The 15334-nt window shown below is 47.3% G+C and overlaps 2 protein-coding genes across 9 annotated transcripts in view; both read right to left on the bottom strand.

The window, feature by feature from the left end:
* LOC307074323 (protein NLRC3-like) overlaps positions 1-15334 on the bottom strand; it is a 270634-nt gene that overhangs the window by 42397 nt on the left and 212903 nt on the right. The gene's annotated exons all lie outside the window — the stretch shown is intronic.
* mylz3 (myosin, light polypeptide 3, skeletal muscle) lies at positions 8207-13606 on the bottom strand. The gene is made up of 6 exons (XM_079734453.1): positions 13548-13606; positions 12933-12978; positions 10886-11029; positions 10178-10348; positions 9440-9517; positions 8207-8717 (listed from the first exon to the last, which is right to left on the bottom strand). The coding sequence occupies exons 1-6, from the start codon at positions 13548-13550 to the stop codon at positions 8689-8691; spliced, it is 471 nt and encodes a 156-aa protein (XP_079590579.1). The 5' UTR covers positions 13551-13606; the 3' UTR covers positions 8207-8688.

Here is a 15334-nt window from a genome sequence, read left to right as displayed (position 1 = left end):
GTGGAAATATCAAGCGTAACTTTAAAGTACAATTGTATACAAATGATATAAACCCTGCTAATATAATTACTTGTCAAATGAAAGGAATTTCTATACATTCTCCTTGGACCTAGAGATACCTCCCGTCCTCTCTAATTCGCTCAGTGCTAGAGTCTACTTCTGCTCTACTTCTGCTCACTTGAGGGTGTGGGTTTTTACTTCTGGCGAGATGGCGATGTTTTACACCCGATGTCTACAAGACCTGCCCAAGCTAACATTATAAGATCCTGAACTAATATCAGGTTTTATTGTTCATCTTTACAAATATATACAAATCCTGGACTAATGTTAGGCTCAATAAGTAAGCCTGTATGTTGCGTTTTTACTGTTCAGATTTGCACAGCTATAGAAGCACATTCTGATTTGGTCGTGGTGGTCATCTTGACAAATCTATAAAAAAACTGAAGTCATATTTGTTCAATCGTGTTGAGATTTCATTGTTCAGTTTTACTTATCTCTTCAAAACCTGAGCTAATGTCACCATGCTGTCCAACTCATACACACACGCAGACAATAGATATAACAGACTACCTCAATTTAATTATTTTATTCCATTTACTGTACAGTATACCTCTATTTATTGTTTTTTGCACTTTTGTATTTTTTAAATTGTTACAAATTTGTATTCTATATAGGGATAATTTGTTTAGTTGTTATTCTATTTCTATTCTATTTGTCACCTTATTTAAATATCACGGCCACTTTTTCATTTCACCGCGTTGCTTTCCTTATTAAATTCTACATATTCTAGTGTTATCTCTGTTGCATTTCCATTTCAAGTCAGTTAAAACCCAAAGCTAATGTAATGATGACAATGACAAAAAGAATGTTGGTTTAAGAAGCAAGATCTTTAATTCATTTCTGAGTTGCCCATGCCTTCACCAACGGCCCATTCTGGTAATTGACCAGGAAGCAGGACACGCTGAACAACTTATCTATGTTCCCGCATATAGACAGTTGTACGATCTTGTCGAACAGTTTGTTCTCCTTCAACCTCCTTATACACTTCTCCACATGCCCTTTCAGACGTGCAATCACCTGTGTCTGCCTAACATCCTCTTGACTCATTTGTTGTTTGTTGCTGAGGAAGGCAGGCCGGTAACTTGGGAGAGAGCCCAAGAGCCCAGAAGGGTTCAAGACCGATATCACATGAGCTGTTCATCATTCTCAAACATCAATGAATTCAAAATGTATTAATGTAAGCTGATCAGTTTACAGGGAAGGACACGTTGTCACTTGTTATTGTCAAAATAGAATAATTGCGCTTGTCTCGCATGTCATGCTGTGCTCAGATCATTTTGCGCTGGTGTTCGTTCAGTGTCCCCCACCTGGCCCCCCTGCTTGAGCTTTGAGTCTAGGGAGGAGGGTGCTGGAGGAGACATCCCTCTCCAAAACTCTGAATCTTTGTCTGCAGTACACATTCTAAACTCTCTGTGTCAATGGTACATACACATACATTTAAATTGTTTATTTCATGTGTACAAATACACACTTCCTCCTTTTATGCAAACAGTGTATCAAAATAATGACTTTGTCTTTTTTTTCTCCCTCTGCAGAAGACTGCGATGCCTTTGGAGACCGTAGCACGCAGCGCGGCGCCACCTCAGAGAGTCTGGGTGTGGACGCCCCTGGCTCCTCCCACATGTCCAGTCACAGCGGGGAGCTGAAGATCCTGAGCGTCTACGGAAAAGGGGAGGGGCCACTGGCGGTGGACGGCCATGACACCCTCTTCACCGCGTCCGACTTGGAGGCCTTGAGCTCGCTGTCCGCGGACCGCAGCGTGGCCAAGAGCCTGAACTGCAGCGTGCGGCTGGTCCGCCTTGAGGAGCTGACTGGGCATCGGGGCGGCCGCAAGGGCCGGCCCGGTGTCTTGTGTGGTACCAATGCCAATATGATCATTCACATGTGGACACAACTCGACGAGAGGCCGTACGGGTGCGACCGATGCATCAAGCGTTTCAGTCGGAAAGACACCCTGAAGATCCACATGATGATTCACTCCGGGGAGATGCCCTACAGGTGTGACCAATGCACGAAGCGCTTCAGACAGCAACGCCAACTGAAGCTCCACATGAGGACTCACACTGGGGAGAAGCCCTTCAAGTGTGACCAATGTGCAAAGCACTTTAGTCGGAAAGGCACCCTGAATATCCACATTAGGTTTCACTCCGGGGAGAAGCCCCACAGGTGTGACCAATGCACGAAATGCTTCAGGCGTAAAGGCCACCTGACCATCCACATGAGGACTCACACCGGCGAGAAGCCCTTCAGGTGTGACCAATGCACGAAATGCTTCATTCGGAGCTGAGAGCTGAAGAGCCACATCAGGGCTCACTCCGGGGTGAAGCCCTACAAGTGTGACAAATGCACAAAACACTTCAGTTATTGTAAGTCTCTGAAGAGCCACATGAGGACTCACACCGGGGAAAAGTCCTTCAGGTGCGATTAATGCACGATGCGCTTCAGTCATGGCTCCAAGTTGAAGATCCACATGATGTCTGTGTGATGAAGAATAACTTATTTCTAGGACACTTCTGACTGCAAAACATTTGATTTAATTTTAGAGCTTGATCATGGAAAGATACAGGCAGCAAAGTTACCAAGCATTCGTTCAATGAGTTCAATTGCAAATGCAAACTATCTTAAAGAGGACGGGAGATATCTCTAGGACCAAGGAGAATGAATAGAAATTCCTTTCATTTGTTTTGAAGTTCACATTTTACTTGTCTTCACATTTTTTGTATCCATTTTCCCTATTTATCATGTATAGTTTACTTTGAAAACCAATGTGTTTCAGTAACTGTGTAAATAAAAAACGGGGGAAATATGGTCGTTTTTGAGTGAAAATTACCCAAAGGAAATTGAATATACACCAAATTGTTCAGAACTGCATAATTTACTCACACTGCCATCTATTGGCTTAGACATGCAACAGCACAGTAACTAAGAAAATAAAGGTCATAGAATCTTGGACAGGACAAAAAAAAAATCATGGATAATATACATAATACTACATTTACAACAGTGTTGTCTATAATTCAGATGAAAAGGTTAAGTTATAAACAATTTATTTCTTCTTTATAGCTAGAGTTTAGCCAAAATGTGTTTAATCCTTTCCTCTGGGATGAAATACTCATTGGTGTTGTGAGTTTAACTGAGGTTAAACTGTTACAAAACATCTGTGCTTTTCTGACAATACACCAGCGGACTATTAAAAAATATACAATGTGTTGGATTGATAGATAAATAGATAGATTTGCCCCCCAACAGAATAAATTTTTCAAACGTTCAAATACATTTTGGATGTTTAATTCATAATGTATTTGCCCTCCACCAGGTCAATCCCCGCCTTTATATACTTCATATACCCCTGTGGCTTCCTGGGGGCTGAGCCCCCACAAAAGTCAGAACCTAGAATCGCCCCAATGGTGCAGTAAAGGACAATATATACAGCAATCAACGAGGAATGGATATTACTAAAATAAATGTTATACTTTTGAAACAATCATTAAATCTGTGTCATTACTTTATTGAAAAGTAGGTTTAACACGTACAAGGAATTTCTATTGGAAATTGGTGCAAAAAATTATGATTAACAGTAAATAAACGCATCGAAAATAGAAATTAGCCTACTGTACAAAAAGAGACATCAATAAAAAATGTGATGATTTGTCAGAACTAAATAAAGGAGCTGTAAAAATATGGGCATTGAAATGTGCAGATGTTCTGTTCACTGAATTAGGTTTAACAGTATGTGCATGGAATATAGTTCAGAGTGCGGCATTTCGGCCTCATCACAGGCGATTACTCTACTATAATATATACTAGAGTTTACAACCTCTAGTTGTAATTAAACTTAAAGCAATAATGAGGAATCGATAATGTAACAAATTTCTGATCGCATAATATAATAACATTTTGCCTATAATTTTACAATGTAATAACATTCGTTCACCACAAATGACTCTTAAAAGCAGTGCCAACATTTAAATATTTTTTAACCATCCAGCGAACAAAAGGCAACAGGCTGATTATCATTTAGGAGGCCACTCAATGACATGTAGAAGCGTCATCAACACGCCCACTGAAGTGGTGTGAGAAATACCGACTTTCTACTCCTCATTCACATATAGGGTCATTTACATTTCCTACGGAGAAAATACTACCTCAGGGGTAGCATTCTTCTGGAGATTTTCAGGGTACAAATGTCAGGATATGTTGTTCACACATACGGCCCATCAGGAGAATATCAGGACTTACACTTTTGTCTGAAAGCAGCTAGTGTGTGAGCATTTGATTACATTATAAAATTAGTCAATTTATGGTAACAGGGGTAATTGTTTAATGGAAAGTGTAGTATACTATGCATGCAAATCAATCATTAAATAGCTCTTACTGTATGTTTAAGGGTGAGTGTCACTGCGGTGTGAGCGCGTGTGTGTGTGTGTTCTTACCTGCGTGTGTGTAGATTGTGGAGCCGTTATGTTTAAAAACAACGTCGTAGCTCGGCGAGTGTGTCACTGCCTTTGTCTTGATGTACGGTGTGCGTGCGTGCGTGCGTGTGTGTTTGCGTGTCGCTCAACAATGGCCGACAAATTACCCATAATCCCATGCGACTCTGAAGGCCACTCACCCCGCTGATCCCTCCTCTTGAGATGAAGGGCGTTGGGAGGTACGAGGCCTGGTCCTGCAGAAGCTAGGTGGGTACGCCGTCGACCCTGTCCCTTACACTGGCGGAGGCTGGTGTTGGGTGTCTGTAGGCTAGAAGGACGATCAGTGTGTGTGTGTGTGCGTGTGTTTAATGTCCCCGTGGGGGTTGTTCTACCTCTGTCCCGTCACAGGCCAATGGCTGGAAGCCGCCGAGCTCCCCTGGGCCGATCGGCTACTACGCTCTTCCTCAGCCTGATGAAAAAGTCCTCTCGCTCCCCTGTGCTCGTTGATGTGGCTGCCTTTCTTTGCTCTCTTCCCTGTCGCTCTGTGTCAACTCTGCGCTGTGTTGCTTTGGCATGGGACCATCGGCACATCTTTGGGACTGTTGGCCAACATACTGGTGTCCATGAATGACGAGGACTTCCAGGCTCTCAAGAGCAACCCGGACTAGGGGTGTAACCAAGGGTGTAGGAACCGGGGGGGACGGAGGAGACATGTCCCCTCCAATATTGGAGACAGGTGCATTTGTCCCACCTAAAAATTATACCGGGGGGAGGAAAATATTTTATTTTATTTTGAAAGCGCAACACAGCGTCTTGTCACCGCTTCTTATTCTTAAAAAACTGGATGATTGAGCGTGCAATTAAAGAATTGATTTGATATTTATCAGTTCATTACTGCCATTCAAAATGTGTTTTCCTTTACATTTACAAATGTATCTTTTTAGTAGAATAAACTATATTTGTGAATTTTTTCAGTGTAGTTATGTAGTTCTATTTTTATCCTGAATTGCATTTGATGTCTTTTCATGTGTGTAAGGCATTTGTTTGATACAATTTAATGAATTAAATAAATTTTAACCCTGATGTACCGGGGCTCTCCGCCGCCGCCGCCGTCATGCGACACGTCGGTCAGGTCAAGCGCACGCTGGGAGCTGTGTCCCAACTCGGACCCGGGCTCCTTCATCCCCCAATCTACCGGAAGGGCGCAGCGGAGGAGAGGCCAGTGAGGTTCCCGCCCGCGGGGGTCTACCACCAGGTGGAGCTGCCACACCAAAATTGCACCAGGGGCGAAAATTGTACCGCCTACGTATTCTACGTCGAAACATTACGTCATGGATCGACGTGATTGTCCATTGCCAGGCAGTCTTCAAAAAACATTTGCGCTCATCAAGACGAAATAACATACAGATAACACTTGTTTTTACTTTATATTTGTATTGTATTGAATTTAGCTAGTAAACTGAGTGTTTAAAGTGTATCGTAGTTTATATTTGTATTGTATTTAATTGTTTAATCGAATTTAGCTAGTTAACTGAGTGTTTAAAGTGTATCGTAGTCTAGCTAGCTTGTGTTAATTTAATTGAGATGATAGACGTCATCGTTCGACGCGATCGTTCGTTGCCAGGCAACGTTCGACGCGATCATCAGTTGCCAGGCAGGTTTGGAATTTTCGAACGCGGATTACGTAGGCGGTACAATTTTCGCCCACGGTACAATTTTGGTGTGACAGAGCGCTTCCATGATTAACACAAGGGGTCAGAACAGTCTCATTAATAATGAATGCACAGAGAAGGATTCACAAATGCATTTTGTGATTCACATATAAATTACTCTCTTCTCACAAATACATTTGAATGCACACACACATGGATATCGATATGTATAAATGTAAAATAAATCCATAAACAAAAATAAGTTTCACAAACACATTTCCGATCCACACACAAATGTGTCTTATTTTAAATAAATGTAATATAAATCCATAAATATATTAATTAAAAAAATATTTGCAATTTTCATCAAAAATGTATTTGGATGTTACATTTATATACAAACTGTTAAACTTGAATTAACAAGACGCTTTTCATTTGTGAACTTGTTTGCATTTGTGTGTGAACTGGTCTGTATTTATATGTGGATTTTTGAGACTCTCCTGACGTGGCTGGATTCACAAATGCATTTTTTTCAATAAGAAACTCTGTAGCCAATCAGATGCCTCCCTCGTTTTTGTCACATGACTGCAGTCCCGGCCTCTGAAGAATAAGTCCAGACTCCGAGCCTCCCGGTTCCCTCGGTCAAATGTCTATAGGAAATAACGGGGCTTTGAATGATCGTACATAACGATCTCTAGGTGACGAAGAAGTCAAAGCTGCGTCACGTTTTTGAACTCCACACTATCCATCTAGTTTCGACTGGGTTTGGGACGGCACCGACAATCTAAAAACCCAGTCACTGCAGTCATGTGATTGGCTGAAAACGAGGGCGGCATGAGAGTGTTCTGTCCCCATAGAATCCAGACCGGTAGGCAAACATATGGACGGGGGGAGTTGTTATGCAGCACTCTCCTACGTCCTCATCCACGGATAAAATAAATCATAAACTTAACTGATCCCTTGACATATCTCCTGACAATTATGCGTGGGCCCGACAATGCAATCTTTAGAAGCAAATGATGTCGAAGTTCAGGGTTCAGTCAGTCAGCCACCTGTCTGTGCGTCTGTCTGCCTGCCGTCTGTCTGTCCGTCCATCCATGACATCTCATGATGAGACGTATCAATATTCCGTCCCCGTCCTCATTTGGTGAGGACGAAATATTGACCTCCTTATAGTAACGAACCACACGCCAGAGGAGCAAGGGATGCAGTGGCAGCGAGCCTCCACTGGGGGGCGGGTGTGGGCTGGATCCCAGCGATGGATCCCAGCGGGGGGTGGGATTACACCTCCACAGCGGTTCTCTCGCCTCGGGATGTAAAATAATTGGCCATATATTTGCCAACACTGCCCTACACACAGTGTCTCTGCTGAGGCAAACATAAAATCGTTGTGTGTTTCATAACAATTTCGAGCATGTCAGTTTCCATTTCATGTTGTCTGTAAACAGTTGATTAAATATCAGCTAGTAAGCAGTTTTGTACATGAATGTTAAAACGGCGGAAGTTGCTGGCAAGCTAAGCCAAATATGCTCACGTTTAGATTATATAACTCTTCAACTTCTGGGAATTAAATGTGCAAAAAACATGACTTGAAGCTGATATGCATAATAATTGTAATTGACCAATTGATAGCCGTTATTTGAGAGCCTACATTTAAGTAAGATTAAGAGATGTTTATTTGTAGCGCGAGTACAGGGTTATTTTGGGCGTGAAATTCTGCCGTTAGTTCAAAGTCGTTTGTGTAAAGCCGTTATTTTGGGATACATCAAAAAACTCCTTGCAATGGTTGGCAGGACCGAATTATCCTCACCAATTAGAATTTATAATATATTTCGCTGAAAGAAACAACTTTTGCATCGTTATTTGTATGCTTATATAAAAATGTCGTTTTAATGAATTTTACGATGGTTTTCATTTTACATTCCTGACTAACCAATCAGAAAAGCCGGCCAGAGCAGGGACAACGACGACACCACACAGAGTCAGACAGGGGGGGGGGGGGGGGGTGTTCTGTCGGAAAAGTTTATTCTTAAACTATACAGTTTACAATCGATACAACTTCCCAGTAGGAGGAGGGGGTTAGCGGGTGTGGCCTGCGGGTCTCTCAGCGTTCAACCTCCAGCGCCTTGGGCGTAGCTGGGCCAGTGGTGGGGGGGGGTGGTGGGTGGCGTGGAAAGAGCCACCCTCACTTGATGAGCGGTCACTTCCTTCCTGCCCCCGGTGCTCACCCCACGAGACGGGGGGGGGGGTTGGGGGGGGGGAGACCCTGACCCCCCCTCTCCACAGGGGGAGGGAGGGAGGGAGGGGGGCTAGGCCAGGCAGGGAGGGGGGGGGGGGGGGGGGAGAGGGGGGAGAGCGTCCAGAGCGACGAGAAGAGAAGAACGAAAACGAAAAAAAGAATAGCGAAAGAGTGAAAGAAAAGAGTGAAAGAAAAGAGTGGGCTGGCTTCATCATCCCTTGTACATTGTCCTTGTCTTTCCTTGGTTGGTCTTTAGACGCGGCGCAGATGTCTGGCGCCGCCCTGCGGTCTGTAGCGAGCTACAGGGTCCTGCCTCTCCCACCGCTTAGATAGACATGATGTGCTTGACGAAAGCTGAGGAGGAAGGACCCACACACACACACGGTTAGCACGCTAGGAGAGCTATGAAATACGAGTTGACATAGTAAGCGTACAAGGAAACACAAGCGTACACAGTTGGCTAAGGAATCCTCCTTGCACAGTTAGCTGACAAGCCCACATGTCAGAACGTCAGTGCATCTTATAAAAGTTTTAATTTAACTGACATGTTAAGAAATTGAGACCGTGCCATGCGTGAACTAGACTAGTCTTAATCACATGACCACACTGTAAAGCACCAACTGTCCATATAGAACATGCAACAGGAAGTGACCATATACTGCAGGTAGCAGGAAGTGTCCATATATGGTGGGCAGCCGAAAAGATAATTTAGGGTGTACAGCACCTAATGAACATCTATAGTGTGCAGCAGAAAATACCATTTAGGGTGTGCTGCACGTTATTTCCATATATGTTGTGAAGCAGGAAATACCATTTAGGGTGTGCTGCAGGTAAAGACCATATATGGTGTGCAGCAGGAAACACCATATAGGGGGTGAAGCACGTAATGACCATAGATGGTTTGCAGTTGGAAACACCGTATAGGTTGTGAAGCACGTAATGACCATATATGGTTCGCAATTGGAAACACCTTATAGGCTGTGCAGCACGTAATGACCATATATGGTGCGGAGCCGGAAGTGACCATGTATGGCGTGAGGTAGGAAAGCCCATATATAGCGTGTGGCCGGACGTACCCTCGTAGTGCACGCTGCCGTTCTCGTCCTCCTGGCCCTGCATCAGGGCGTCAATCTCCGGCTCGCTCATCTTCTCTCCTGCAGGGGGGGCCAGTGAGCACAGGGGTCAGACACACACTAACACACACTAATACACACTGGTCAGTCACACACTAACACACACTTATACACACTGGTGAGTCACACACTAACACACACTAATACACACTAACACAAACACACTAATACACACTGGTCAGTCACATACTAACACACTAATACACACTGCTCAGTCAAACACTAACACACACTAATACACACTGGTGAGTCACACACTAACACACACTGGTCAGTCACACACTAACACAAACACACATACACTAATACACTCACACACTAATACACACATAAACACACATTAACACATGCACACATACTCACACACACACCACACGCACAGGACTAAACACGCAATTCAACTAATGCTCCACACACACACACACAGGACATCCCCCACACATTAACACACACACTCACAACACACCGACAGACATTACATTCACACACATGACTGAACACGTGTATATTAGATATAGTACACGTATCATCTGTAAATGTCTATAAACATAGACCTCAACTCACTTTTATTGTTTAGTTAGAAGTTGATATTACAATCCTGTACTTTCTGCATAACTTATAAGTACAGTACATGGATGGAGGTCCCATGGGGGGAAGGAATGAGTGTCCCCCCCTTCTCACCCAGGGTGGAAAGGACGATGCGCAGCTCAGCTCCCATCACGGTGCCGTTGCCCTCCTTGTCGAAGACGCGGAGGCCCTCTACGTAGTCGTCGTACGTTCCCTTGGGCGCCGAGTCGACCACCTTCAGCATGGGCAGGAAGGCGTCGAAGTTGATCCTCTTGTTGGCCATATCTGTGGAGCCAGGCGGCCAGGCGTCAGAGCACAGCTGGGGCTGGGTCCTCCACCGCCAGCCCGGGGCGCCGGAGAACCCAGGTGGAGGCATCTGATAGAGACCTCATCCAAGAGCTCTGTCTGAACGTTTATTCACCTCATCCAAGAGCTCTGTCTGAACGTTTATTCACCTCATCCAAGAGCTCTGTCTGAACGACCTTATTAAGGAGCACTAGCATAACGACATGGCCCTTATTAAAGACCTCTATCCTGACGTTATTAGACCTGATCGAAGAGCTCTATACTAATGTTCTTAGACCTAATTGAAGATCTACCGAACGTTTTAGACCATCCTGTGTGTGCTCATGTGTGTTTGCGTGTGCGCATCTCTTTGTGCGTGCGTGTGTGTGTGTGCGTGTGTGTGTGTATGTGTATGTCTGTGTGTATGTGTGTGTTTGCGCATGTGTTTGTGTGTGTGTGTGTGTGTGTATCTGTGTGTGTGTGTGTGTGTGTGTGTGTGTGTGTGTGCGTGCGTGTGTGTGTGTGTGTGTGTCTCACCGTCGGAGGAGGGGTCTCCCAGGATGGTCCTGACCTCCTTGTTGGTGGGGTTCTGGCCCAGAGCGCGCATGATGTCGGCCACCTGGCTGAAGGCCACCTGGCTGTCACCGACTCTGTCGAAGAGACCGAAGGCCTCCTTGAAGTCTGGGTAGAGGGAGGAGAGGGGGTCAGAGGTCGTCCCTGACCAGTGGCTGACCAGTGGAACCAGCAGACAGCTCCTACGTTCTGACGGAGTGGGAGCTAAGAAGCAGCGGATCACCACAGACCGCGCGGCCCCAGCCCAAAGGGTAAACCTGGAGACATCGCATTTACATTTACACCTACATTCAGGGCGTTTAGCCGACGCCTTTATCCAAAGCGACGTACATTAAGTCCATTTGTCAGAAGAAAGAGAAACAACGATATGTCTCTGTGGGTACAGTAGGGATGTTCATAGAACCAAGTGCCAAGCACACCTAGGTTAATCCATTCCCCGTACACACCAGAGGTAACTAGGGTAAGACGCTACACGATGCTGAGTAATACTTTGTGCCAGGACGTACAACATACAGTGAGGGAGTCAGTGTCGGGTGGGGTGGGGGGCTATGCAGGCTCTAGGTGAACTCTAGCTTAACGCTCGGTCCAAAGCGACGAACAGGTGAGGCTGGGACGAAGCAGCGCCTACAGGATCTCCTGCGGCCCACCGTATGTATTCCAGGGCCTGTATTCCAACCCATGTAATCCGGCGGGCCCCTATGGCGTGTATTGTGGTCGCGGTATGGCGGGAATCCGTCCAGCCAGGACAGCTGACTCTGAGCGGAGCCAGCTGGGGGACGGGGGGGTGTCTCTGGACAGATCACAGTGGTCTTATGTGATTACCACGGCAACAGCTGTCAGCCCTCCCCCGGACCCCAGCCGGGGGGGGGGGGGGGGGTGGAACTGATACACCTTGAGAGACTAACCCCACCCCCCCACACACACACACACACGCACCCGGACCCGCCCGACCCAGGACTCCAACTTAAGAATGCTGAGCGCTGAGAAACACACACCCACCCCCCCACCCTGCATAACGGGCTCTGCAGACACTGTAGCCTGCTCCTTTTTTTGGAGTGTGGGTGTTTTGGGAGCGAGGGTGTGTGGGTCGGATCAGAGGGGTGCCAAACAGGGTGCTCATCAGAGAGCAGAAAGGGGAGCTGGCGGTATGTAGGGTGGTGGGGGCGCTGAACGTACACAGAGTCCCCGCGCGTACCGGCCGCCGACGATACACGGCACAAAACGGGCGTCCGCGTTTCAGATCCCCAGACTATCGTGAAACGTAAAGTCTGTTCCTGTAAACGGGCCGAAGCCGACGTCCCGAATCCTCTGGCCGACCGTAAAGATAGCATAGTCTATGAGCCGAGTCGGGCGTGACTCAATTATTCCCAAAGTGGAAATTCGGGAGTTAGTGTCAATTAGTGTCTAGCTGATGAGCGTTAGCACGGAGTGGACCAGTGTCGGACAACGCTGAAGGACGTTTTGGAAGTCTTGGGGGGGGGGGGGGGGGGCATGAGGAATAGCAAGGGAGGGCGTCTTAAATTAGCCTTCCTTCAGGACAGCTGTCATCCCTCACAAGGAGATGTACAAGTCCTCGCATGTTCCCACTGTCCCCTAAACATACTCCTGGTTTACTCCTGGTTTACTACTGTTTTACTCCAGGTTTACGCCCGGTTTACAGCCTGTTCACGGAGCAAAAAGTATTTTCCCGCTCTTTTGATTCCACTGCTCCAGAGTTTTTGTGATTTAAAGAAACACCTCTCCGTCACAAACGAGGACTATGGGTATGTGTTTGTTATTTTTTTAACAAACTCCTTTAAACCAGAAAGCTCAACAGTAGTTTGCGAACTTTGCCTAAACAACCGACCGCTGCTTCAGGGATCGATCTAAAACGGACTTGACTTCATCCCCGGCTGGAACCGGAGCCAAGCGCTCTAGTGGTGACGCGGGTTTGATTGACAGTTGGTCTGCTGCTGGTAGTAAGGGGGGGGGGGGAATGCACGTGTGATGACGCCATCAGTGATGCACTTACCCTCAATCTGGTCCGCGGAGAACTCTGCGGCGGGTGCGGGATCGGCCTGTCACACACACACACACACACACACACACACACACACACACACACACACACACACACAAACAGACACACACACGCACACACACACACACGCACGCACACACGCGCACACACAAAAACACACATGGAAACACAGATGATGAATCTACAATTGTAATAAACATTCTTTGAAGTTGAACCATCGACTGACGGCTAACATAGGTGATGGAGATGAGATGTTTCCTAACGTCCCAGTCACGTCTCTAACTCACAGGCCGACGCGTGCATTCACGCAAATAATAATCATGATAAAACGCTATTTATTTTAGCCATTTAACTCTTGATACATTCCTAAAGCTCCAATAGCGAAAACCTCCAATCCCGATCAATATCTAAAAGTAAGAATGGTTGAAACGCAAATCCATCCTGAACTGCGCGAATAAAGTCTCGAACTTTCTCACGCGTAAAATCCACAAACCGGAAAACCTCAAACCCCGAAAAGTCCAACTCCAAAGATTACGCCCCCCTCCCCCCCAGACCCCAAAACTCCCAAACGACTCAAATAAAGTCCGGACCCCATGTTGTACACACCATTGTTGAGTTGATGGATGTTAGGAGCGGAGAAGACTGAGAAAGGCCGGGGTCCCAAGAGAGAGTGGTCCCGAGCCGCGCTCCGACCCAACTCTTATCAAACCCGCGGCCGTGACGTCACGCACGCTCATGGAGGGGGGCGTGTCTAACTTTCTTAGGGCGAGCGGCCGTGGGGGGGGGGGGGGGGGGGGAGGGCGACGTGGCCGGATGGCGCGTGGAGTCTTTAGAAGGGGACAGGGCTATTAATAACCTTTTAAAACACCCCGACGATCTCTGACCCGTGACCCCCAGTGCGTGCACGCGCGCGCGCACTGGGACAATGGGGGGTACAGTACAATGCACATGGGGGCTCGGGGAGTCGGGCGTGAACGTTGGAGCGGTTCAGCGCTGCAGAATATGCGCTATTCGGGCTTTCCTCTTGGGGATGTCTGCGCAGTGGGTTCGGAGCGCCTTGCTGCCGCAGGGGGCTCGGTTGGAGAGGAGGTATTTTTAACTCGTCACACGCACGGCCGACAGAAGTCGCTCGAACTGGGATTCTATTCCACGAGGAAGAAGGCTCGCGAGGCCTCCACTTCAGACCACGTCTGATCAGCACTGGAGAAAAATACGCGCACGATGGAATGATGCGCACACACACACACACACACACACACACACACACACACACACACACACACACACACACCCGTTGGTTTAATGTAGAAACACGGAACAGATTGCCGTGGGGAATCGAACCTACAACCGCCGTGATCCCGACCAACCTGCGCAAAACACGCAGGCTCTTTCTGGAACATTCCGGAGAACGAGGGAAAAAATCCCTCAGAGCTCAATGCCCATCCATGCTGTTTCGCATGCGCAGTTCCGTGCCACAGCGGGCCCTTTGGTAGGCGTGCAAGGGGGCCCCTGCGTCACCATGGTGCCCATAAGGCGTTAACTACACAATAACACCCGGGAGATGTCCTGACCGCGGCGATGTGTTTGGGCGGGAGGTGGACTGGTGCTGTCCATGGTGCTGGATATTCACACACACACACACACACACACACACACACACACACACACACACACACACACACACACACACACACACACACACACACACACACACCAGATCGACCACTCATTAAGAGGCGAGGAGCGTGGTTTACATTTAATAGGCTACTTGGAGAGAGAGAGAGAGAGAGAGAGGGGTAAATGCTGAGAGAGAGAGAGAGAGAGAGAGAGGGGGGGGGGGGTAAATGCTGAGAGAGAGAGAGAGAGAGAGAGAAGGATCTTGTAAGACCAGCTCGTGGACAGATGAGTTCTATTTCCGTCTCTCGGCTCCCGGGAGTCTCGTGGAGGTGTTCAGTTTCTCCCAACTGGTCGCAAGGAGCGGACGGTTGGAAGAAGGGTCGGGGTGGGCGGGGGTAGGACGAGGGGGGGGTGTCTTACCTCCTCAAGGACCCAGCTGGCTCCGGCCGCGTCGTAAACTTGCACGAGGAGGCTTTAAAAAGCACGCGGGCTCATTGTGTCGCCGGCCGCTTCTCCGCGCGGTCCTCGTCCTCCTTATTTGGGCGCGCCTTACGGTCCGCTATGGGCGGGCCTTAGTGGACCGTAGACACTCCCCCCCCCCACGACAGCCCGAGCGGCGGGTCTCCACGTTATGTTGCTGACCGCCAGAATCACGTTAAAACAATGAATGTATATAATAGCTTGACTTTAATAGGCTATTAATACAGTAGCCTATTAACGTCTTCTCCTCCCCCCCGTGATCATGGTTACGGGCGGCAGTGGCTCTGTGTCTGCAG

Source organism: Pollachius pollachius (assembly GCF_949987615.1).
Source record: "Pollachius pollachius genome assembly, chromosome: 4".
Taxonomy (NCBI): Eukaryota; Metazoa; Chordata; class Actinopteri; order Gadiformes; family Gadidae; genus Pollachius; species Pollachius pollachius.
This window is presented reverse-complemented; position numbering and strand designations above follow the sequence as displayed.